The 24,535-nt window shown below is 39.7% G+C and overlaps 1 protein-coding gene across 1 annotated transcript; it reads right to left on the bottom strand.

Annotated features, from left to right (window-relative positions):
* Positions 1 to 1,158: 1,158 nt before the first annotated feature.
* On the bottom strand, positions 1,159 to 15,999 carry LOC147558482 (uncharacterized). Its single transcript, XM_086659023.1, has 6 exons — positions 14,934 to 15,999; positions 11,535 to 13,457; positions 1,990 to 2,216; positions 1,503 to 1,651; positions 1,294 to 1,405; positions 1,159 to 1,191 (listed from the first exon to the last, which is right to left on the bottom strand). The coding sequence occupies exons 1-6, from the start codon at positions 15,997 to 15,999 to the stop codon at positions 1,159 to 1,161; spliced, it is 3,510 nt and encodes a 1,169-aa protein (XP_086515149.1).
* Between the last annotated feature and the right edge of the window lie 8,536 nt (positions 16,000 to 24,535).

Genomic DNA, 24,535 nt, shown 5'->3' with positions numbered 1-24,535 from the left:
GGCTTTAGGCCGAACCTCGTTAATTCTGTTCCCATATTTAGATTTTGGCTTAGCTTTTCGATTAATTTTCGTAGTCGGATCAATTTCTAGGATAGGTTCGATAGCTTCCGCGACTTTTAGTATTAACATATATTTACCCTTATGAAGTAGCTGATTTTTGTCTGGATGTTTCATTATGCTGATGCTTATTCTGAAGAGGAAGGTTGGGATGGTGGGATTGAAGATCTCAAATAAGGTTAAAGTTGTTGATCATGGAGGTTGGCCTAGTTGCTGATGAGTTGATGATTTTACTTTTTATTTTCATAGCATTAGTGATGATGGTTGGTGGAGTAAATATAAAGGAACCATTTCTTCTTCTTTGATCAAAGAAGAAATTTTTCTGTAATAATTGAAAGAATTAGTCCACTTGGTATTCATGCTTTTACTCCTATTTTCTCTCTCTAGAACAAAAGATTCATTACTGTTGCCAGGAGAAGACTCACTTCAGAGTTTAGACACTTTGAGCTATTGGTCATTGATGGTTCTTTTTGTTGTTGAAAGATTTGATCATTGAGTTGTTGTTGCTTCAAATTCGTGCAACTATGAAACTGTTAATGAATTTGTGTAATCTTACGAGGAGTGGGCATCTAATTTGACCTGCACATAGAACATGCTTATGAGTTTCTAAAAATTGTATTTACATCCATCAATCTATGAGAGTCATCATCCCGCTGGGTTAAACAGATAAGGGGTCCAAAGTGGGGATATTGATTTATATAAGGGTAAAATAGGAATTTTTTAAAATATAACTTTAAAGATGGAATATTCCGAGACGATTCCATCAAAAGGGAGTCCAAAGTGCAACTCTGGAAAAAGGGAGTCCAAACAGCAAGCCGATTAGAAGAAAGGGAGTCCAAACAGCAAATCTCCCGAGTAAATATAGACTTCAAGTACCCCACTCATACGAAAACGGGAGGACTTCAATTGATTATACATACCAGTAGTCATAAGAGCAAATTTAATTGCAGAAGGAGACCATTCAGGATGAAAAGTTTTGACGTAAGCTGCTGCTCCCGTTGCATGAGGACACGCCATTGACGTCCCGAAAAATATACTGTACTTTACCTTTCTTTCATCTCCTTCTATATGCGATGGATTCGCGGAAGGTGAAAACCCAGCCTAAATGTCAACACCAGAGGCAGTTATATCGGGCTGTGGTTAGTTTAATTTAATCGTTAAACAAAAATGAAAAAGACAACATTCGATGATACTACATATGTATATATGTGCGTGTATAATTATCGAAATACTTACCTTGATAATATCAGGTAAGAGGACATTCGGCCCACGAGAAGAGAAAGAAACAACTACAGGAGCTTTCAAATCTTTTATAGACTCACTTTTCAAAATAGTTCCTACAGGGTTTCTGCAATCAGTGGAGAAAAGAGATAACATAGAAATTAGATGGCCTTCTTTTGTTTTATACATTCATATTCACTTTATCGAATTCAAATGGACTTTACTTGTCAGATTGAATATAAGACTTAACATCTACACCACTTTCGTTGCCTAAAAGAGTTGCTGGTAGAGGATAAACCCAAGAAAAATCGAGTTCGTTAGAAATCATGATTGTTCCTAAAGCTTTGTCGAGAGCTTGTTGACCTTTGCTTTCCTTATCACATACAACAATCTTCCCCTTCACTAAGTTTCTGTCTAAACAGCGGAATTCACAACTCCTGGATTTTCTCAGTAGTATTTAAAATTAACACAAAATTCTGTTTTATAAATAAAACCAAATTCTTTAGTAAAATAATTTACCGAGCAGCTGTGGCGCCACACTTGCTCGAAACTTCTGCCCCATATACAAGTGAAAATGTAGTTCCATTCAAGGTGAAAGAATTAACCCAGTACCCTAGCCACCACATATGAGCAATTAAATTGAACATTCTTTGTTAACCTAATAGTATTTAAGTAGAATTTCACATATAACTAATAGAAGTTGAGGCTTACCACGACTGTCTTCCCATTTCCTAGCACTACCTTGTCGATTATCCGACGATCTGTACTACTTGCTGCTACACTTAACAACCAAGGTGCAGCACTGCTTACACTTTGTGGTTTTGGACCATCATTACCAGCTGACTGTGAAGTGAGAATGCCACTCTTTATGGCATGGAAAGAACCAATGGCAATTGGGTCCACGTCAAAGCCAGTCGACCTAGATAACCCTATAGAGACTGAAATAATGCCGACACTGTAAGAGGCAGATGCTTAGTTTCTTCATTGAGGCGGTTTAACACGAGGCGGTTTAAGATGAGGTCGTTTCCAAATTGAGAAAGACGGTTGTCTCAATTGGCGGTTTGTGTAATTGGTTTTGTGGAGTCGGTTAAGCCTTTCCAAATTGGTTTCCAAATTGGGTTCAATTGGAATCGGTGGCTATGATATGTAAATGTATGGGGGTTTGAGTGCTTTAATCACAACAAACAACTCAACAACAACTCAAGAGCTCAATTCAATAGAGAGCTAGATAGAGTGAGAGCAAGTAAGAGAGAAATTTTGTTCATAGTTTTGAGCGGTGTTTAATTTCTCGGTCGTCGAAGATTTAGTATAGAAGGTTGATTTCTATACGGTACCATCTTGGGACGAACTTGCGGGTTGTGTGAGTCGTCTTCATCTATCCTTCAATAAAGATTTCTTGTTCGCCCGAAGACGTAGGCTTTAAGCCGAACTTCGTTAAATTCTATTCGCATATTTGATTTGGCTTAGCTTTTCGATTAATTTTCAGAATCAAATCAATTTCTAGGATAGGTTCGATAGCTTCCGCGACTTTTAGTTTTAACAATGGGTATCAGAGCCTTGTTGAGATTGAACGAAGAAGAAGATGGGATCAAGAAGTGGTACGGTCAAATCAGGGAAATATGAGATAGAGAAGTTCAATGGGAAAAACGATTTTTCTTATTGGTGGATGCAGATGAAGAATCTGTTAATCTCCCAGAAATTACACAAGACGTTGACGGGAAAGAAACCAGGAGATATGTCAGATGAGGATTGGGAGGAGTTAGATCTCGAAGCACGGGCAACCATTATGTTGTGTCTTGAGAGGGACGTTGCGTTCCTAGTAGACGGAGAAACAACGGCGGCAAGTGTATGGTTAAAGCTAGAAAGCAGTTTCATGACGAAAACTTTAACGAATCGGTTCTACTTAAAATCTAAATTATTCACATGTAGAATGGAAGAGGGTTCTTCTATTCAGGAATATGTCAATAGGTTTGATAGGATTATCTCATATTTGAAGGATATTGATGTTAAGGTTGAGGATGAGGACCAAGCCCTCATATTGTTACTTTCATTGCCTAAATCCTATGAAAACCTTGTTCAAACTTTGATGCTTGTTGGTGACAGTCTAAGCATGGAAGAGATGAGAAATTCGTTATTAGCGGATGACCTTCGTAAGGTTGCTACCAGCAGCATGACGTCAGGTGGAGTAGACAAGGATCAAGCACAAGGGTTGTTTGTAACGAGGGGGAGTAATGAAAGGGGAAAGGGAAAGGGCGGGAAATCTAGATCCAAATCTAGAGGCTCTTTCAAGAAAACGTGCTTTAGTTGTGGTGAGCTTGGCCACTTTAAAGCGGCTTGTCCAGAGAGAAAGTTGAAGCAAAAGAACGAAGGCTACAAGGGGAAACAAGAGATGCAAGAGGCGGGATATGTGTCAGAAGACCCTGACGAATGTTTCTCAGTAACAGAGGTGTCTGAGAAGATCTCCGATAAGTGGATGTTTGATTCAAGGGCGTCACACCATATGTGTCCAAATAGGGAGTCGTTTACTACCAATAGGAGTATAGATGGTGGTACAGTTATACTGGGTGATGATAGTATATGTAAAACTGTGGGACTCGGAACAATACGTATCAAGATGCACGATGGAGTGGTGAGAACATTGACGGACGTAAGACACATACCCGATTTGCGGAAAAATCTAATTTCCCTTGGTGTGTTGGAGCGGAACGACTGTAAGATAATTATAGAGAATGGCTCCATAAAAGTCGTTAAGGGTTCTTTGGTGGTAATGAGAGGTACTCGTTACGGTAATTTATACAAACTTTTGGGGACAACAATTACTGGAGATGTAGCAGTAGGAATCAGTGGAAGGGATCCAACGGCTAGTACGAGGTTTTGGCGTATGCGCCTTGGGCATATGTCAAAAAAGGGTCTATCTTTGATGTGCGGAAAAGGCTTGTTGAAGGACATGAAGAAGCCTTGCATGGAGTTTTGTGAGCATTGTGTGTTCGGGAAGGCACACAGGGTGACGTTCTCTTCAAGCAAGCACAAGAGCAAAGAGGTATTAGACTACGTACATACCGATGTCTGGGGACCGGCAAAGTTTGCTTCCAAGGGTGGTTCCAGGTACTTTGTTACATTCGTTGATGATCATTCGAGATTTGTCTGGCTTTATTTTCTGAAGCATAAGAATGAGGTATTCAACACGTTCCTGGTGTGGAAAGCAATGGTTGAAAACAAAACTGGTTGAAAGCTGAAGACATTAAGATCGGATAATGGGACCGAGTACACGGATGGGGCATTCAAGGAGTTTTTTAATCAGGAAGGCATTGGGAGGCACTGGACTGTAGTAAACACACCTCAGCAGAATAGAGTCGCAGAGAGATTGAACCGTACACTACTTGAGAAGGCTAGATATATGCGCTCCAATTCGGGATTAGGCGTAGAATGGTGGGCAGAATCTGTTGCTACAGCTTGTTATATTGTGAACAGGTTTCCACATTCTTCTTTAGATGGCGGCATACCTTACGAGGTGTGGTCAAGTGAACATGCAGATTACGGGAGACTTAGGGTTTTCGGTTGTACGACCTATTACTATGTTAAAGGTAACAAACTTGATAATAGAGCAAAGAAGACAATTTTCTTAGGATATGCTACAGGAGTCAAGGGTTATCGACTATGGTGTACGGAAGACAAGAAGTTTGTAATCAACAGAGATGTGGTGTTTGATGAGTCATCTATTGTAGCTATGGCGAAAGCTACGGTGCCTAGTTGTGGTGATATTGGGTCTACTAAAGCTCAAGTAGTGGAAGTAGAAGGCGAAGATCAACGGGTTTCTAGGAATCATGATCAGGTGGAGCATCAGAATAGTACTCAGGACGAGGAAATTGATGAACCCGATCATGAGGAGGTTCAAGGGGATGGTACACAAGTTTTACAACAACAACAGCAGGATGTTTCGGTACACACTAGGCCGAAACGGTTATATAAGCCGGTACAGAGGTTAGGGTCAGACAAACCTCTTAGGCATTACGGGCAGGCAAATGTGGTTGAATATGCACTCTCGGTGGAAGACGACGAGCCGGACATCTTCAAACAAGCTATCACCACGGCGGAAAGAGAGAGTTGGTTGGTTGTTATGCAAGAAGAGATGGAGTCTCTTCACAAAAACAAGACATGGGAGGTTGTCCCATTGCCCAAAGATAAGTCTGTTATTGGTTGTAAATGGGTGTACAAGAAGAAAGAGGATTCTTCCGAAATCAAGGGTACAAGGTTTAAGGCAAGACTAGTGGCCAAGGGTTATGCACTGAAAGAAGGGGTCGACTACAATGAGTTTTTCTCACCGGTCGTGAAATATACTTCTCGGGTGCTATTGAGTATTGTTGCTCACAGTGATCTTGAGCTAGAACCACTCGATGTTAAAACTGCCTTCTTGCACGTGAATTTGGAAGAAGAAATTTATATGGCTCAACCTGAGGGATACAAGGTTGAGGGTAAAGAAAATCAAGTATGTCGTTTGAGGAAGTCTCTTTACGGATTGAAACAATCCCCACGACCTATCAGAGCACGCAGCGACATCGTGGACCCCCCACATACACGATTTTGTCCTCACTTAGCCACCACTCAGCGTGGTGTGAGGTTTTGTCTTGGCGAAGGCACCACGACCCTCCCAAGAGGCCTCGGTATTGGGCGAAGACACGCGATTCGCCCGACCTATCAGAGCACGCAGCGACATCGTGGACCCCCCACATACACGATTTTGTCCTCACTTAGCCACCACTCAGCGTGGTGTGAGGTTTTGTCTTGGCGAAGGCACCACGACCCTCCCAAGAGGCCTCGGCATTGGGCGAAGACACGCGATTCGCCCGACCTATCAGAGCCGAGGACGGCTCTTCGCTGAGGGTGGGGGATTGTGATAGTCCCACATCGCTCACGAAAGTGTCCGGAGCCTGGGCTATAGGTGTATGCTCGAGCTTGGTAAGTGCCGAGGCCTTTTGGGGGAGCTGGGAGTGCTCTCGCCACGAACAAAACCTCCTACCATCCGTGCGAGGGTGGTGGCGAAAGGGAGGACAATATCGGTAACTGCTGGGCTTGGGGCGTCACAAGTGGTATCACAAACGATTTGATTTTGTCATGCTAAAGCATGGTTTTCGCAGAAGTGACTATGATTGTTGTGTATACATCAAGAAGCTTCGCGAAGGTGACTTTATTTATCTCCTTTTGTATGTGGATGACATGCTTATTGCTTCTCGAAGCATGGTGGAGATAGATAAGTTGAAATCTCAACTCAGTCAAGAGTTTGAGATGAAAGACATGGGAGCTGCAAAGAAGATACTGGGAATGGAGATTAAGAGACCACATGAACTGCAAAACTTTCTTGTTGCTTAAATCGTGTCTCTTCTTGAACTAACATACTTGAAAGTTCATTTACATTCCATTGTTCTTTTAGTGAGTTATAATTCATTTGGAATGTACCATACTTAGGAGGCAAGCAGTTCAAAATAAAGCGACAATGAAAGGTTCATTTACATTCATATCAAGACCTTTTAACTTTTCCACAATGATGGTAATTTCATAATATGCCCTTACATTCCCTTAGTACCATCAAACTTCATGGTAGTTAGTTGTGCCATTAAGGTGCGTGCTAGAGACTTATCAGCAACATGAAATATTGCCTTGACGAATTACTTAGCATCTTTAATTTGAGAAAGATAAGACTTTATCTTGCTCAAAATAGTCATTCGCATAAACATTAGGCAATCTGTTCTATCTCCCCCAGACCTCAAACAAATTCTTTTCATCCACACTTCTAGAAGTAGTAAGAGTAGTGGACTTATCATACAATAATTAGCAATCCAAGCCAAGGACACCTAAGGTGAATATGACATGTTCACTCAATTATAAAAAGTTTGAGCCTGTGAGTATGGGAACGGATGCAGCTTGCGAATAAAGAGATATGTGAGCTGAAACTGCAAACGTTAACCATAACAATAACAGATTATAAGCAAATAAGTTAAATAATCAGGATCGATAGCAAAATCTGATAAACAAGACCGCACCATCAAAATCTATCATTTGAGATAAAATTAAGACATATAGGCAAGCATTACAAGTGACCATCGTTAATACATTCACTAATTGTATCATCTAACCACAAAAGAGCTCGCCACCTTTGGGTAACATAAACCTAGTTGGTTAAGTCATACAATACCATACATCGGCCAATTATTGAAATTCATCTTTGGACATATCATAAGACAATAACAACCGACCAATTAATTGGGGATTTCACAATATTTCATGCATAAGACTGTATTGAACTATAACATGTGTGTTAAACACACAATTTCTTGTTCGCTAAATGTATCATGCTAACATCCTAATTTATCTTTCAGATAGACAACCTGATTACTCCCCTCCAAAGCTTTTCAAATTCATACGTAGTTGGGTGTCTCACCCAGATTGTGATAAATTCATTGAGACAAACTGGCTAAAAACCCCTCCATTACGTCAGCCCACGGCATTTCAATCTAAACTCTTCAATCTCAGCAGAGAGCTGACTAAGTGGAACAAAGAAGTCTTCGTTAATATTGATGCCCATATTAGGAATATCACGCATCGCCTCCAGATTATATCTAGTCATAATCAACTCATAGATATCTATAAGCAATTAAAAGATCTCTATATGAAACAAGAGAGTGTTTGGAAGGAAAAATTCAGAAATTCCTTCATCGCTTTAAGTGATACAAATACCAAATATTTTCACTCCCAAGCTATTAGTATAAATCAAAAGAATAAAATTCATTCCATTAAAAATAGTGATGGCGAATGGGTTTACCAAGAAAAAGACATTGCCCAAGCTTTTTCCAGCACCTGTTAAACATTACGACTTCTTGTAATCTTTCGTCTTCGGATTTGATTCTTTCTTAATTCCACCCAGCTATCACACATGATCAAAACACTCGGTTGCTGGCTATTTCTACTCTAAACTAAATAAACCAAGCCATTCGTTGGCTTAAAATCGATGCAGCTCCTGGTCCTGACGGTTGCCTCCTTTCTTTTTTCAGAAAAACTGGGACACGGTTAGAGAAGATATCTACGTCATGGTTCAATCTTTCTTCTCTAATGCTATTTTGCCTACTCAAACTAATCACACCCATATTTTTCTTCTTTCTAAAACCCATACTCCTCAATCCCCCACCGACTTTCAGCCCATCAGCCTTCTTAATACGACTTACAAGTTTATCACTACGATTTGGGCTGACAGACTTAAACATTCTCTTGTTGACATCATTTCACCATTCCAAACGGCGTATATACCAGGAAGACAAATCATTAACAACATTATTATTGGTCAAGAAATGATCTATGCATACAGAAAAGTCTGAGGTGCCAAAAGGTATTTCGGCCTCAAACTAGAATATGTCGAAAGCCTTTGACATAATTGAATGGTCATTTCTCGCTGACATCATGCATAAATTGGCTTCTCTAATCATTGGATTAAGATGATTATGGCATGTATCACCACCTCTTCTATGTCGGTCCTCATCAATGGCAAACCAAGTCATGTTTTCTACCCCCAGCAGAGGAATCAGACAAGGTGAGCCTCTCTCTCCCTTTCTTTTCACAATTGTCATGGAAGGACTTAGTAAACTGCTTACTTCTCAACAAAAAGATCTAAATTTCCAAGATTTTTCGACAACCAATCCAGTTCTAACTATCCATCATTTTTTGTTTGTTGATGACTTCATCATCTCCGGACAGAATACATTAGATAACATTCATAATCTGAAAAATCTGTTGAACACTTTTGTTCCTCCTCGAGACAAATGATAAACTAATCTAAATCCAATATTTTCTTCTCTAAGAATTCTCATCTCAAGTTCAAACGTATGATCATTAGAAATCTCAAAGTTAAGCAAGCCTCTTTAGCGGAAATATCTTGGAGCTCAACTCTTCATCGGTAATAATAAAACCAAGTTGTTTCAACCATCTTAACCCAAATCCAATCCAAACTCTCTCAGTGGCAAAATATTTTTTTGTTCCAAGTTGACCGCACTGTGGTTATCTCAACCATAACAGCAACTGTTCCCCGATACCAGATGCAATGCTTTGTTTTACCTAAAAGCATCTGGCATAGCATCGTGACTTCTCAGAAGTCTTTCTGGTGGGGAAAATCCAACTGTATTTGCACCAAATTGTGGGCCTACATCTTCCTCCCAAAGAAGATGGGTGGTGTTGGCATCCAAATCTCATTACTCATAACCATGCACTCCTTAGTAAATTGGTCTGGCGTCTCAAAGCCGGGCCTCAGTCTATTTGGTCTCAACTAATGAAAGCCAAAAAAATTCGCAAAACTCCGGCTCATTGCCCGGCCAAACAAACTCATTCCTCGATCACGAAATCCATTAGCAAACACAAATTAGCACATCAAGCATGCACAAACTAATTAACATAACATATTTAATCGTGCATCTAATTATCATTGGAAATTTTAGCCTCAAAATTTCACACGACACACATAAAAATCTAAGAGACATGATTTTTCTTGAACACAATATGTACATATATTCTCTTATGCACAACACTTAGAGCTGAATAACTAACATTTATATCAACAAATCACATGAAATCATGTTGACCAACTTACATCTGTACTAATTTGTACTCTTTTTTAAAGAACAGACATAAGATTCTTCAACTATGGGCTCTGATACAACATGCATGATAGAGTTTTATGTTGGTCACTACTGTTGAGAGAAAACTCTTGTTTAAAATTCAGACTTAAAATTCCAAATTTCAGGCAGAAAAAAATAAATCAGACTTGAAAGTCTGTTTTCCACACATAAACAAAATCAGAGTTGAAAATCCATGTTTCTAATGGAAACATAGTTTTCACACTAAACTAATGACTAAACCATTAACCCCATTGATCTTAAAATCTCATGCTTATTACAAGATTTATAAGAAGAAATAAATAAATTGGTAGAAACATATATACTTTTCTCCATGACAGAAGATAACTTGTTTGATCTTTATCTTCCCCTTAACCTCCCTCTTTCTGTTTATATCTTGATCTTCCTTTGCAGAAGATGGAGTGAAATGAAATAAAGATGAAGCAATTGGGTGTTTAGCTCATACATCAAAATGATGTTCCTTCCTACTAAATAGTTTTTTTGATTGAGTTTTCTTAAGCCCACTCTTTTATGGGCCTTCATTGTATAGACATATAAATATGGGTCTTGTATTTGCTCTATTTTGCATTGAGCATACTTAAATGTACAAACTCTGTTGGAATTTTGGACAAGTTATTAAGTAATCTATTTTATAAAATCAGAAATTAATTTTTATAATATTTGAATTTGAAATTTATGTCTAATAGTTATGTCTTTTGATAAATTATATGGAGAGATATCTTTTTTTGTGAAAAGATTTTCTACTTGAAAAGTGTCTTTTTGTCTTCTATAAATAAGATTTTCTCTACACAAACTATAAGTAGGATGAACCAACATGTAGAAACAATGTCAGAAAACCTTTGCCATCTTCATCATGTTCTAATGCTCCTTTAGTGAAATCTCCACAAGTTACTTGGTGTAGTTTCACAAAGGCTTGTCATATCTTGGGAAGCAATTTGCCTTGTACCCTTCAAGTAATCTCGAGTGAGAGGGGGCAAATAATGCTTTAAGGAAAGTGTACCTAGTACACGTTTCAAGCCTCTAATCTCCATCCCTCTTTTATTCATCATTATTTGTATTCAAAGACAACATGTCTAACAAACTCATCTTACAATTAGAGCAAAAGATAGTTTTCTTGAGATCTCATGTTTGATCTTCATAAGCATTACAACTATTCAATCAAAGCTTTGTTTGATCATGTATTCAGATTCTTATCTTAGTTGTTTTTGTGAAGTGAGTAATCTCACGATTAGTAATAGAGAAAGCCGAGAGGAGGAAGGCTAGAGAAATCGATTAGTAGAGAAGGTTTAATGGATACAATTTCAATTATATTTCTCTATCGATTAGGGTTTACAATGATGTATATATATAGGTATACATTAGATAAGCATAAGGGAAATATACATAAAGATTTATCAAATCTAAGATAGCTAAGGTGGTTGTGATCTTTGGTGAAGCCGGCCGGTTGAGATCTTGCATGGTTTGCATGGGTCGACTTGGGTCGACTATGGAGGTGCTCGGTTGGCCGGTGGTCATATGGGTCGTATACCCATAATACTCCCCCTCAAGTTGGAGCGGAGAGACAAAGAACGCCCAACTTGCCAACTGTCTTCGAGAAAGCGTCAGCTCCTAAAGGTTTAGTAAAGATATCCGCCAGCTGTTCCGTTGTTGGTGTGTACTTCGTTTCAATGAGTTTCGATTTCAGCTTTTCACGAACGAGATGACAATCTATCTCAATATGTTTTGTTCGTTCATGAAAAACAGGATTATCGGCAATATGAATAGCCGCACGGTTGTCACAGTGAACAGTCATAGGAGAAGAGTGATCAATTCCCAGATCTTTAAGGAGATATTTAAGCCACTGTAGCTCACAAGTTAAAGTGGCTAGAGCGCGATATTCTGCCTCAGCAGAAGAACGAGCAACAGTCTGTTGTTTCTTGGATTTCCAAGATAACGGACTGGACCCTAGCATTGTGAAATAACCCGTCGTAGAACGACGAGAGGATGGACAACCCGCCCAGTCAGAGTCACAAAAACCCGAAATATGAAGGGAACTGGACGATGAAAGGAAAATGCCATTGTCTAGCGTGCCCTTGATATAACGAAGGACTCGATGGGCCGCATCTAAGTGGACGGAGGTGGGATTCTGCATGAACTGACTAAGATTATTAACGGCGAAAGTGATATCAGGCCGGGTAACGGTGAGATAAATTAAGCGACCCAATAATCTACGATAGACGGTAGGATCAGTAAGAGGGGTGCCATCAGCGGAAGTGAGACGAAGTTTCTGCTCCATTGGAAAAGGTGAAGGGCGAGCAGCAGTGAGACCCGAGTCCTGAAGGATATCAAGAGCATACTTACGTTGACATAAAAAAATGCCAGATGAAGAACGGGAAACCTCGATCCCTAAAAAATAACTGAGGTTACCCAGATCCTTGATGGAAAAAACTTTCCCTAAAAAAGATTTAAGCTCCGAAATTGCCAAGTCATTATTTCCAGTAATAATGATGTCGTCAACATATACAAGGACATGAATAACGATATTGGATTTGAAATAAGAAAATAGCGAATAATCGGAAAGTGATTGAACAAATCCTTTTTGAACAAGGGCGGAGGAAAACTTTGAAAACCACTGTCTGGAAGCCTGCTTAAGACCATAAATTGACTTATTTAGGCGACAGACACGATTCTCCCCCTGAACGGAATAACCAGGTGGTAATTTCATAAAAACCTCTTCATCGAGGTCACCCTGCAAAAATGCGTTATTCACATCAAGCTGGTGGAGAGGCCAATGTTTAATGGCCGCAAGAGATAGAAGGACACGAACGGTTACAAGCTTAGCAACCGGAGCAAATGTGTCATGATAGTCAAGACCTTCGATTTGCGTATAGCCTTTTGCAACAAGACGGGCTTTGTAGCGATCAATCGACCCATCAGGTTTAAATTTTATTTTATATACCCACTTGCAGCCAATTGGGCGCTTGCCATGTGGAAGGGTGACTAGGGACCACGTGTTATTAGATTCCAAAGCATGAATTTCTTTGGTCATTGCTTCCCTCCAATGGGGAAACCTAATTGCTTGAGAAAATGAGGATGGTTCATTTTCAGATAGGACGGAAGCCAAGAAAATCTTGTGAGTTGTGGAAAGATTAGTTGCCGAAAGGGATGGTGATAATGGATAACGTACACGGGAAGGTATACTAGAAAACGGGAAGACACCGGTGTTGCAAATGTAGTCATCCAAGTGAGGGGGTGGACGACGAACTCTTTGTGGCCGTGAAGGAGTTTCATGAATATCGAGTGGAGGAGAATGATCTATGTTAGTATGCTGGTCCGAAACAATTGGGGAACTATCCAAGTGAGCACGATCAGCTACTGCCGAAGAAGAGGAGGCGCCTGCAGAATCGGACGTGCCTGCAGAATCAGGCGCGTCTGTTGACGTAAACGAGGGGGTGCCCGAAGATGAATCAACAGCCGTATCTGCGGGCGCCGCTGTAGAGGACCCAACAGTGGTGTCTGTTGTGTCTGTAGGCACACCCGACTGGTCAGAGACCATAGTCAAACGAGTAATCGAAGGGGCCTGTTGTGGGAAGATGAAAGATCCATCGTCTTCGATTGATATAGAGGGTACCGGTCGAGGAGATTGAAGAGGAATGGAGGGTTGTGAAGTCATTGGAAAGGTTGATTCATGAAAAATAACGTCACGAGAAATTATGATACGATGTGTTCGTAAATCAAATAGTTTATAGCCTTTCTGTCCATGTGGATATCCCACGAAAATAGCCGGATTGGCTCTAGGGTCCATCTTCGTAGAAGGGGAAGGTAAGCGAGCAAAGCATAGACAACCAAATACTCGAATGTGGGAGAAGGAAGGTGGGGTACCAAGTAACTTTTCATGGGGAGAAATACCATGAAGAATTGGTGTTGGGAGCTTATTAATTAAATAGACTGCCGTTAAAACACATTCTCCCCAAAAGGAGAGTGGGAGATTGGCTTGAATTCGAAGAGAACGGGCGACCTCTAAGATATGACGGTGCTTACGTTCAACAACCCCGTTTTGTTGAGGGGTGTACGTACAACTCCGTTGGTGGATAATCCCATGTTCGGAAAACCAACGTTGTAAATCATTACTCATGAATTCCGTTCCATTATCGGAACGAAATTTTTGGAGAAGCGGGAAAACTAATGTACTATCTCCGGAATTAATTGTTTTAATCTTTGTTTGGAATTGAGTAACAACGTAATTAAAAAAATGGTTAATCCAAGTCTTAGTCTCGGATTTGTTATGCATGGGAAATACCCATGTTGATCGAGAAAAGTCATCGATAAGTGTTAAAAAATATCGACAACCGGAAGTAGAGGGTACCGAAAAGGGTCCCCATACATCCGCGTGGATGAGTTGGAAGGGGTGAGAAGATGTAGAAGTGCTAATTGGGAAAGGTAGTCGCGTTTGTTTTGATTGAGGACAAATAACACACGGAACATTATTTTTATTAATAATAGATTGCATACAAGGAATACGAGAAGCAAAATATTTATAACGAGAAATAGAAGGGTGGCCTAGGCGCCAATGCCATAAATCAAAAGAACTAACACAACGATTACTACTAGAAAAAGAAATTGAAAAAATCCTAGGTTCCGTGTGGAGAAGATATAATCCTTCATGACAATCACCAAGTCCAATCGTCCTTGTCGTTGCTAGGTCCTGAAAGACACAAGAAGAAGATCCAAACGTTACTACACAATTAAGCGATTTAGTAATTTCAGAAACGGAAATAAGATTAAATTTGAATGATGGAATGTGAAGAACATCACGAAGAAATAAAGTAGGAGTAAAACGGATCGATCCTATATGACAAACTCGAACTTTAGTCCCATCCGGTAGTCGGACAAAAGAATTCGGAGGGGCTAACGAAAAGTTGGAGAACCGAGAGAGGTCAAAACAAATACTCTTGGCTGCTCCTGAGTCAACGACCCATGGAGCGAAGAGAGTGGACTTACCTGTCAAGTTGACTGCTGGATCGGTCTTGGTGGAGGTGCCTGTAGCCGATTGCGAGGAGCTGGGTTGTCCACGCTGCTGTTCAATGAGATTAAGAAGATACTGGTACTGGTCCAGTGACATAGAAGTAGCTGAAGGCACCATCGAGCCTGTGGTGTCGTTAGAAACCGAACCTGCTAATGGGCCTGTTCTCTGTTTGGTCGGGTAACCGTGTAGCTTATAGCATGTTGACTGAAGGTGACCATGCAATTTGCAAAAGTCACAAAATGGCCGGGGTCTCTTAACTCTTTGTTTCTCGAACCGATCAGTACGGGATCCTGGTCGGCCATCATTGTGACCGACGGCAAAGGAGGCAGCCTCAACAGCGGCGGGAGAGGTGTTATTGATCGTTTGTTGTATCTCCTCTTGCTTGACTAACGAGTGAATTTTTAAAAGAGATGGAAAGGGATCCATCAAAAGGATTTGACTCCTAATGTTCGAGAAACGGTCATGAAGACCTTGAAGAAATTCCATTGATCGATCTTGATTAGATCGATCAATGATTGACTTTCCATGTCCGCAGATACACGGATCAATGGTCATTAGAGAAAGTAATTCGTCTTGGAGAGATTTGAGACGAGTGAAATAGGAGGAGACGTCAGAACCCTCCTGTTTTAAAGAAGCAATCGCCCTCTTGAGTTGAAAAACTTTAGGGGCGTTGGTTTGATGAAAGCGATCATGGAGGTTCTTCCATATATCCGCTGCGACATCATCATAGAGGACAGAATCACGAAGATTGGGATCAATCGAGTTAGTGATCCAACTTACTACCAAATCATTACAACGCTCCCAAGAGTGGAGTTCGGTTGGATTGGTAGGTTTTGGAATAGTTCCATTGACAAAACCGAGCTTGTCTTTGGCTCGTAATGCTTTAGTCATCCCTCTAGACCATGAATGGTAGTTATCTCCACTAAGTAGAGGCGTTATCATCACCGTAGTAGGTGAGTCAGAAGGATGAACGGCAAAGGGAGAAGATGTCGTTGAAAGCGACACAGTTGTCTCAGAAGCGAATTCTTCAGGAGTCGTCATTGATTAAAAAAAAATAAAGAATGGCTCTTATACCATGTGAAGTGAGTAATCTCACGATTAGTAATAGAGAAAGCCGAGAGGAGGAAGGCTAGAGAAATCGATTAGTAGAGAAGGTTTAATGGATACAATTTCAATTATATTTCTCTATCGATTAGGGTTTACAATGATGTATATATATAGGTATACATTAGATAAGCATAAGGGAAATATACATAAAGATTTATCAAATCTAAGATAGCTAAGGTGGTTGTGATCTTTGGTGAAGCCGGCCGGTTGAGATCTTGCATGGTTTGCATGGGTCGACTTGGGTCGACTATGGAGGTGCTCGGTTGGCCGGTGGTCATATGGGTCGTATACCCATAATAGTTTTCAACAAATGCACCTAAAAAATATCACTAATATCATTTATTTATTTAAAACAATCAAAATTTCTTAACCTAATTATTAGGTTTGAGACTTTGAGCTAATTCGGCTACTAATTTTCACAAAATCGCTACCAGGTTAGTTTGTTCCGGACTAGAACAAGCACAAACCACAAGTGGTTTGTCCTATTCCTGCACACCAAGTAATTGTGGCGTCCCTTGGCCATTCGTCACTCTTGCTCCGATTCTGTCGAGGAGTTGTACAGCGTTCTTCTTAAGTTGCTCGACTTTGTCAAGTTTTATTGTCTCTTCTATGCTTCCTTAAGCACCCTATTAATATATGATATATCATTGAAAGAAAACATAACTCAATCTTTTTTTTTCTCATAGCAATCACTTCTCCGAGAATATTTGGTTGCAGTATTTCTAAACCAGCTTGGAGGCATAGGTATTAGTATTACAAGAGGATTTGCTTTTGCCATATAAATGGTACTATAGTATCACTTACATAGATACCATTGAATTACAACTTAAGCAATGAACACAAAATTTCATAACCTACCATACGAAGCCTTAATGTGATCAATTTTGACCGGTGCTTACGCTTTTTTTCGTTTTGTACATACTTTATGCTTACCAATTAACATGCATGGTCGAGGTAAGATTTGATGATTCTGGTCCAACTAAGAAGAAAAATAGGTCTAGCATGAAAAAGAAGAGGAAGTCAAGTTAGCCAAGGTGACTCCCTATAAACCACCACATAATTAAAGGGTTTCCTGAGAAGTTCCCTTAACTACGACTGTTGGTGCTATAGAATATAGGCAAGTCATCCTTGGCTACTAAACAACAACACTCTTCTCTTCATGTAAGACCTTTTTTCTTCAATTCTTCCGATCAATGGAGACAGATGCATTGCTCTGAATGGGATCGTTGGGATGCCGGAACTCATTTCATAATATCTCTTTATTTATAGATAGAGGTTAATTATGAGAAGGCAAAGACCTACAAATAATTCTATTATCTTATAAACCAGCTTCCCTTAAGAATAATAAATCTTATCCATAAAGCTACTTTTTGTTTCTTTCTCCATCTCTTCTTGGTTGACTTGATATCATCTATAAACTTTGGTGAAGAATATATTCCTGCTATTTGATCAACAAGAATAGCTTTGGAATGTATTTTGTGGGTGTACTCTTGGCTCATGGGCCTTCTTTTCCCCCACGAGGTCTTATTAAGTCTCTCTCAACCCAAAAGCTAGCTCAAGAAGTAAGCTTTGCCTCACTTATAACGCAGTGACTCTCACTCTAACCGTTTTTGTAAACATGGATTGTGATACCATTCAATTGTGTGTGCTCTTACAGACCTTCCTTGGCCCCAAGTGTTCTTGTGTCTCTCTCACCAAAGGCTAACTCAAGAGGTTCTCCATCACACTTATAAAGTTACCACAATTACCTCCCACAACCGATGTGGCACTAGCCGCAACATTTGCAACAAGGGTTGATGGCAAAAGTTAAATAATTGTCAAAGCATGATAGCTAATCGAGTTTGTTAGTTACTCCTCTGTAAACTTTCATGATTGTTCATCGAAGGAGTGCAATAGATAAGAATAATGCAAGTATCTTGTGGGGAGAGTTTGACCTTATTGATCAATTGCTTATTAAAAGTGAAGATGCCATAAACCTATGAGAAGCTAAAGATTTTGACAATTTTATCTTCTCTATGTATGGAGACCCTTATTGAAAACAACCCGAGGTTGACAAGCATATATTCTTCATGAACACTTACAGGAAATCGATCAAGTAAACCCCATCTGCATGCATGAGAGAGAGAATACCTCTATAAATAGTGACAGACTCTCAAATATATCAGTATGGGTATCCAGAGAGGAAGTAAGAGGAAGAGAGGACTTACATGAAGAAAAGAGTGTTGTTGTTTAGTAGCCAAGGATGACTTGCCTATATCCTCTCACATTAGTAGTTAAGGGGCACCTCTCAAGAAACCCTTTAATTATGTGGTGGTTTATAGGGAGTCACCTTGGCTAACTTGACTTCCTCTTTTCTTTCATGCTAGACCTTTTTTTCTTCCTTCGTCACCCTATTTCTCTGGAATTACTTCTATTAACTGGTGAATCCCTTTTTGATAGAGTGGTAACACTCAAACATGTTTCTAGCTCCAGAGCTTTGGGCAGGATTTAGCCCCCTAGCAGTGGGGTTCTTGGTCAACAATGTTCAAATGTTCAACCTAATACCTAACTAATTGTATAGTTCATATTTTTCTTAGATTTTTAATTTCTTCTTAGTTTTTTTCCTTACTGAACAAAAATGCCTCGAATTTATTAGGGTTTTTGAAAGAATTATTGAAATTTATTGGAACTCTGCAGCAACCGTAAGGGCAAGAGAGACGACGAATTGGATGGAGAAATTTGTGAAGTTCTAAAAGCACAGCCATTTGGCATCCCTTTATGACTAAAAAGGCACTAATAGCAATAAAGTCATGTCACGGGGTCAAATTCTGACTATGCTGTTTACTCCGTGCGGCACTTGTGTAGCTTCTTTTCCTGCACAAGTCTAAGCCTTTATAACTTGGATGCCTATGTAACTAAGAATAATAGGCTGCTCCACACTAGTATGTTTGAACAAAGAAAGCTTCTAAGTATGCACAAGAACACTCTAAGAGAAAACTTCAAGCTTTATTGCTTATGAAAAACTCTTTTACAAGTGGGCACACTTCCCAAGTCACTCACTCTCTTGGATACCAACTTGGTTGCTCTCAACTTGTTGCTTTACAAATGAGGGTCTCACCCCTATTTATTTATACTACTTTGCCTATACAATGGATGGCTAGGATTAAGTCACTTGGTTTGCATCTAATGGCTAGGAAGCTTCCTAGGAATTCTCTAGAAATCTTGGGCTCCAAGTAACCCTAGAAGCTTCCAACCAAAATATCTCCTCCATTCTGAGCGCCTACAGAACTTTTCATCAAATCTTCTTATAGTTTACCAAATACTATGAAGTTCTCATAAAAAAAAAACTTGATTTTGTTTCCTCGAGGAAGAAAATGTTTCCACATCCTAACATTTTCACAAGTACCATACAGAGCGTTATTGTTCATGAGATTTTAAAGCTACAAATGTCAAACTCAAAGTGAGCGTCTTCAGTGCAAAACTCAAAAAAAATCAAATTAGTCTACATGTCAAATCTAAAGTGAGCTTCTCTTTCTTAGATGTGGCGGTTGGGATATGAAATTTTGATTAAATTTGGGCCATTGAGAGATGAATATCACAACCGCCACATTAACTGAGTAACTTATTTTGTCAAAATCTATTGTGATTATATCATTCCCGTTTTTAATACATATTGTAACTGTACTCTTTTATATTAATTTTGAAATACTTTCAAAAAAAAAAAAGAACATTTGAGACTTGTTTTGGAGATGCTCTTATGTGCCCACAAGTACCCGAACCCGGGCCCATTCCACCCATAGTTATAGAGAGAAGGGCTCTTTAGTAACTCCACGGTTTATATAACCAAAGTTGTTCTTCAAGGTGTCAACACAAACATCTAACAATTCAGTCCTATAAATTCCATTCATCTCCACCTCCCCACACTCTCACTCTTCACCTCGTTTTCATCACTCACTTAAACCCCTCACCAAGTTTTCTTCCATCGTCCGTACACTAAACCAAAACCCTAGAAAAACAAAACCTTCTTTCAACAATGTCAGGAGTATGGGTTTTCAATGAAAAGGGAGTAGCTCGTTTAATTGAGAATCCTACAAAAGAATCATTCGAGTTAAAAGAACCAACTGTGTCTGGTTCAGCAACAGCACCAGGTGCTCGTCGTCGAACCCTAGTTTATCTCCCTACAAATCAAGAAATCACTTCTTATGAACAACTTGAAGAAAAACTCTATGAACTCGGTTGGACTCGTTATCATAACCCTAATATAACTGATTTAATTCAGTATCATCGTTCTCCTACTTCCGTTCATCTTATTTCTCTCCCTAAAAACTTCTCCAATTTCAAGTCTACTCACATGTATGACATCGTCGTTAAGAATCGATCTTACTTTCAAGTTCGTGATTATAAACCCTAACTTATTCATGATGATAATTGACGTCCGTTTGTACCAGATGAAGGAATTTAGGGTTTGGGTTGTCTTTGTTGCTGTAGTTTTTATCTTGTTTTCCTGATTTGTGTGATGAATCTTGTAGTGTTCTTGAATTAAAGGGTACATCTTAATTTTATGGGTTCTGTTTGTTTTACTAATCAAGTTCCTGCCCTAGTTTACTTTCTTTTCACCAACTTGAATTTTCTATATTTGTAGTTCATTAACAAATCTAATCCTGGCCATCCAATATTTACAAATCTGATCTTTGATCTGAATTAGGGTCTTCATCAGTTGAAACTTCAACTTTGAAGGAATGCATGCACAAAATGTAGTGAGAGACAAAGATAGGTCACATGCATCATTCAAGTACGACATTAATGTAAACCCCACACTAAAAATATTTTTCCCCAGAGGCGTTTTGAAAATATTTTTTGGAAGGTGCTACCGTACATATGCCCGAAATAAAATAAATAAATTTCGAAGTGCTAAATGGTCCAATGAAAGCAAACCGATACAGGTCGGGTGCTGATGTTTCGTCTTGTCATTGGTCAAGTAGGGGAAAAATAGTCTGATTAATGGCAGAACTACATGTTAGCACTCTGGCCGTCGGCTTGACAGTTTGTCACTCAATTAAAGTGAATTTCACCTTAAAAATAAAAGATAGTATCCTATATGTTTTTAAATAAATTTTCGCCCTTGATTGAATTGGAGCTCAATCGCCTTGAGCTTAAGCTATCTATGGAAGCCTAGCTAGAGTAAAAGTGGTTTCTAAAGCTTTTTACTTTTTTTTTTGTTGAAACCTAAAGCTTCTTTTTTTTTTTGATGAAGAAACCTAAAGCTTCTTACTTGATTAGAAGAGAAAAAATGAGTTAGAAGCTCGTTTTAACATAATAAGCTAAATACAAGTGGAAGTTTCATGGAGAGAAGAAAGAAACATGCATCAGTTTTAATTGTTTGGAATTAAATTATGGGTCCCACAGTATAAGCTGACATGATGAAAATGAGGTAACGGTTTCACCAGTAAATAGTAAAACCATTGGGTGGGCTGCTAGCCTGCTACACTCCCTTTTTGTGTTATAATAGCATCCGAATGTAACCAACCCTCAACAAAAACTCAACTAATGCAATGTGTCTAAGTATAAACTAAGATTCTCTTCTATATTTTCTTTTGTTGAGAGTAATTATCTTTTATAGGTGGCACTATTAAAATCCTAAATTAAAAATACTTCTCTAATGCAACGCTCAAAAAACTTAACTTTTATTTTAGATTTACTCTTCTTTCTGTTTTGATTTAGTGGTGGCCAACGGGCCGTGTCGTGCCGGCACGGCCCGTTTGGCAGCCGTGGCGTGTCAGACACGCCACGGCCACGCCAGGCACGGCTTGAGCCGTGTCGTTCCGTGCCGTGCCCAGACCACAAAGGTTTGGGCACAGAAACGGCCCATGGGAACGGCCCACCCGTTCCCGTGGCGTTTCCGTTGCGTTTCTGGCCGTTTCCGTGGCGTTTTCGTAGTCGTTCCCGTGGCCGTTCCGTGGCGTTCCCGTAGTCGCTTCCGTGGCTCCGACCCATTCATAAATATTTTTTTACTTGTCAAAAAAAAGTAATAAAAGAAATATACATTTTTTTTCAAGTAAAAATTTGTGATGTACAAAAACTTTAGAGTCTATGTCATATCTTTGCTTATTTTATTGGAGAAGAGTTGTATAAAGACTCTCCACATTTACTTTATATTTTGTGGTTTAGGTGTGGGACTATCTTTACCACTTTATTTGTTTATTTTTTTGAAAAAAAGTTTTAGTTTGTTTCAACAAAAAAAAATCTAAGTAAAAAAAAAAAAAGTAAAACCTCTTTTGTTAAATTCAAATAACTAAATTGGGCCGTTGCTAGCGTGTCGTTGTTGCCGTTTCCGTTCCGTGTCGTTCCGTGCCCATGGGTCGTGCCGTGTACGATCCGTTCCGTGTCGTTCCTGCGTGTCTAATGGGCCGTGTTTAACGGGTCTGGGGCTCTAAAATCCCAGCCCCGACACGGCACGCTAGACCCGTGACGGGTCGGCACGGCACGGAACGGACCGTTCCGTGTCCTCAAATAAACGGGCCGTGCCGGTCCGTTTCCGTGTCGGCACGGCCCTTTGGCCACCACTATTTTGATGATATAAAATTATGATGTACGTCAATTGAGATACAACAATAAACGTTGAGATACTTCAAAGAAAACTTAACAATTGAGTTTTCTTTTTAGTATATTAACGTTTGTTGTTGTCATATCATATTGAGATTTAAGTTGAGTGTTGCATTGAATAGTGTTATTTGTTAAACACTCAAGTAATCCTAGGTGCCAATTTGAGTTTTTCAAGTTGGAGTGTTGCATTGGAGATGTTCTAAGGGGACGGTTTTATTATTACTTTTATACATGATGCATTAAATAATAGGTCAAAGAGTGTTCATAGAAGGATTAGAGTCGAGAACATTAACCAAATTTGTCATATTTGTAACTTAGAACTAGAGACTGTTTTCCATCTCTTCGGCGACTGCTAACTAGAGATTGTTTTCCATCTCTTCGGCGACTGCTCCAAATTTAAAGAACTCATCTCCCTTAAGGACCAAGACTTTCACAAAAGTATCATACAGATCTGGTGGAAACTTTAAAAGATCTACTCACACAAGGGGACAAAAAGCATGTAGTATGGTTAGAAAATACTTAACTGATGTGTCTTGGTGGAAGGCTAGAAACAACTTGCACTTTTCACGTGTCGCCATTGATCTTCGGGAGATTATTCATCGGGCATCATCCCTCCACAGATCAGTCTCTGAAAGCTCTCTCCCACTCACTAACTCTCTTATGATATAGGAAGAGGAATGGACTCCACATCCTCCAAGAAAGATAAAGACCAATGTTGTAACGCCCCAAGCCTTAGCAGTTGCCGATATTGTCCCCGCTTTGACCACCTTACACAGGTACGGGGTTTTGTCTTTGGCGAAGGCACCACAAGCCTACCCAAAAGGTCTCGGTACTTACTAAGCTTGAGCTTACACATGTAGCCCAGTCTCTGGACACTCTTGTGAGCAATGTGGGACTATTACAATCCCCCACCCTCAGCGAAGAGCCGTCCTCGGCTCTGATACCACTTTGTAACGCCCCAAGCCTTAGCAGTTGCCGATATTGTCCCCGCTTTGACCACCTTACACAGGTACGGGATTTTGTCCTTAGCGAAGGCACCACAAGCCTACCCAAAAGGTCTCGGTACTTACTAAGCTTGAGCTTACACATATAGCCCAGTCTCTGGACACTCTTGTGAGCAATGTGGGACTATTACAAATGTCGATGGGGCTTTTACACCGGTAAGAGCATCAACAGCCGTGGTGGCGAGAACGACCTCAGGGGAAATCATCGCCTCCAAGCGAAGATATCTAACTGCAACGCGCGTTCGGCCTATATAATCGACGTGGTTGCAACGGTTTGGGCCACTCGGGGGCCACCTCACCGCACTCCTTGTAATCGGCAAGATGTCGCTATACACCGTTCTAGTTAACCTTTTTCACTTCAGCCCCATTTGTAATGTTTTATTTTACTTTGGACATCTTGTGTAACTTTATTTGGTAATGAAAGGAACTTCAAAAAAAAAATAGAGTACCTCATTACATATTTTTCCTTGTCTGAAAATTGCCGTGAAAGAATTAGTAATTATTCTTAAAAATTTTGGAAGAAAAAGATAGAAGACAACACTTAAACGCTTGGTGCTTGTAAAGTGTTTGGGTCAATGTTCATTGACCCTATTCCAACTAATAAGCCAGAACAAAAGGTCAGTTGCTTTTAGCAGCATCCTTTTAGGTACATTCCACCCTCACTAATAGTAATTGTGTTTGAGATGAACAAGTTGAATTTCATCATCACGACTGTAGTTTTTGTTCAATAAAAAATGAGGATTGACGACAAGTAGTGAGGCCAGAGTCTTCAAGAACATCCAATGTATAATACCATTTGCATAAATATATGTCGTTGGAAGAGGGAGAGACTTTGATCCCAAAAAAGTACTAGAATCCGCCAATATTTTTCAGGGAAAAGGTAC

The sequence above is a fragment of the Eschscholzia californica genome, unplaced genomic scaffold (genome assembly GCF_041429995.1).
Source record: "Eschscholzia californica isolate CP2 unplaced genomic scaffold, dmEscCali1.0.p SCAF_2, whole genome shotgun sequence".
Lineage (NCBI taxonomy): Eukaryota > Viridiplantae > Streptophyta > Magnoliopsida > Ranunculales > Papaveraceae > Eschscholzia > Eschscholzia californica.
The sequence above is the reverse complement of the archived record's forward strand: the minus strand, read 5'-3'. Positions and strand labels throughout refer to the sequence as shown.

What these genes read in the sequence shown, in the direction of transcription:
- LOC147558482 (XM_086659023.1), bottom strand. Translation starts at nt 15,999, where the DNA reads ATGACGACTCCTGAAGAATTCGCTTCTGAGACAACTGTGTCGCTTTCA. An exon ending in GAAATGGGAAGACAGTCGTG is followed by an intron (nt 1,652 to 1,989) that starts GTAAGCCTCAAC and finishes GTATGTGATAAG; the next exon opens with GAAAGCAAAGGTCAACAAGC. An exon ending in TCTTATATTCAATCTGACAA is followed by an intron (nt 1,406 to 1,502) that starts GTAAAGTCCATT and finishes CACTGATTGCAG; the next exon opens with AAACCCTGTAGGAACTATTT.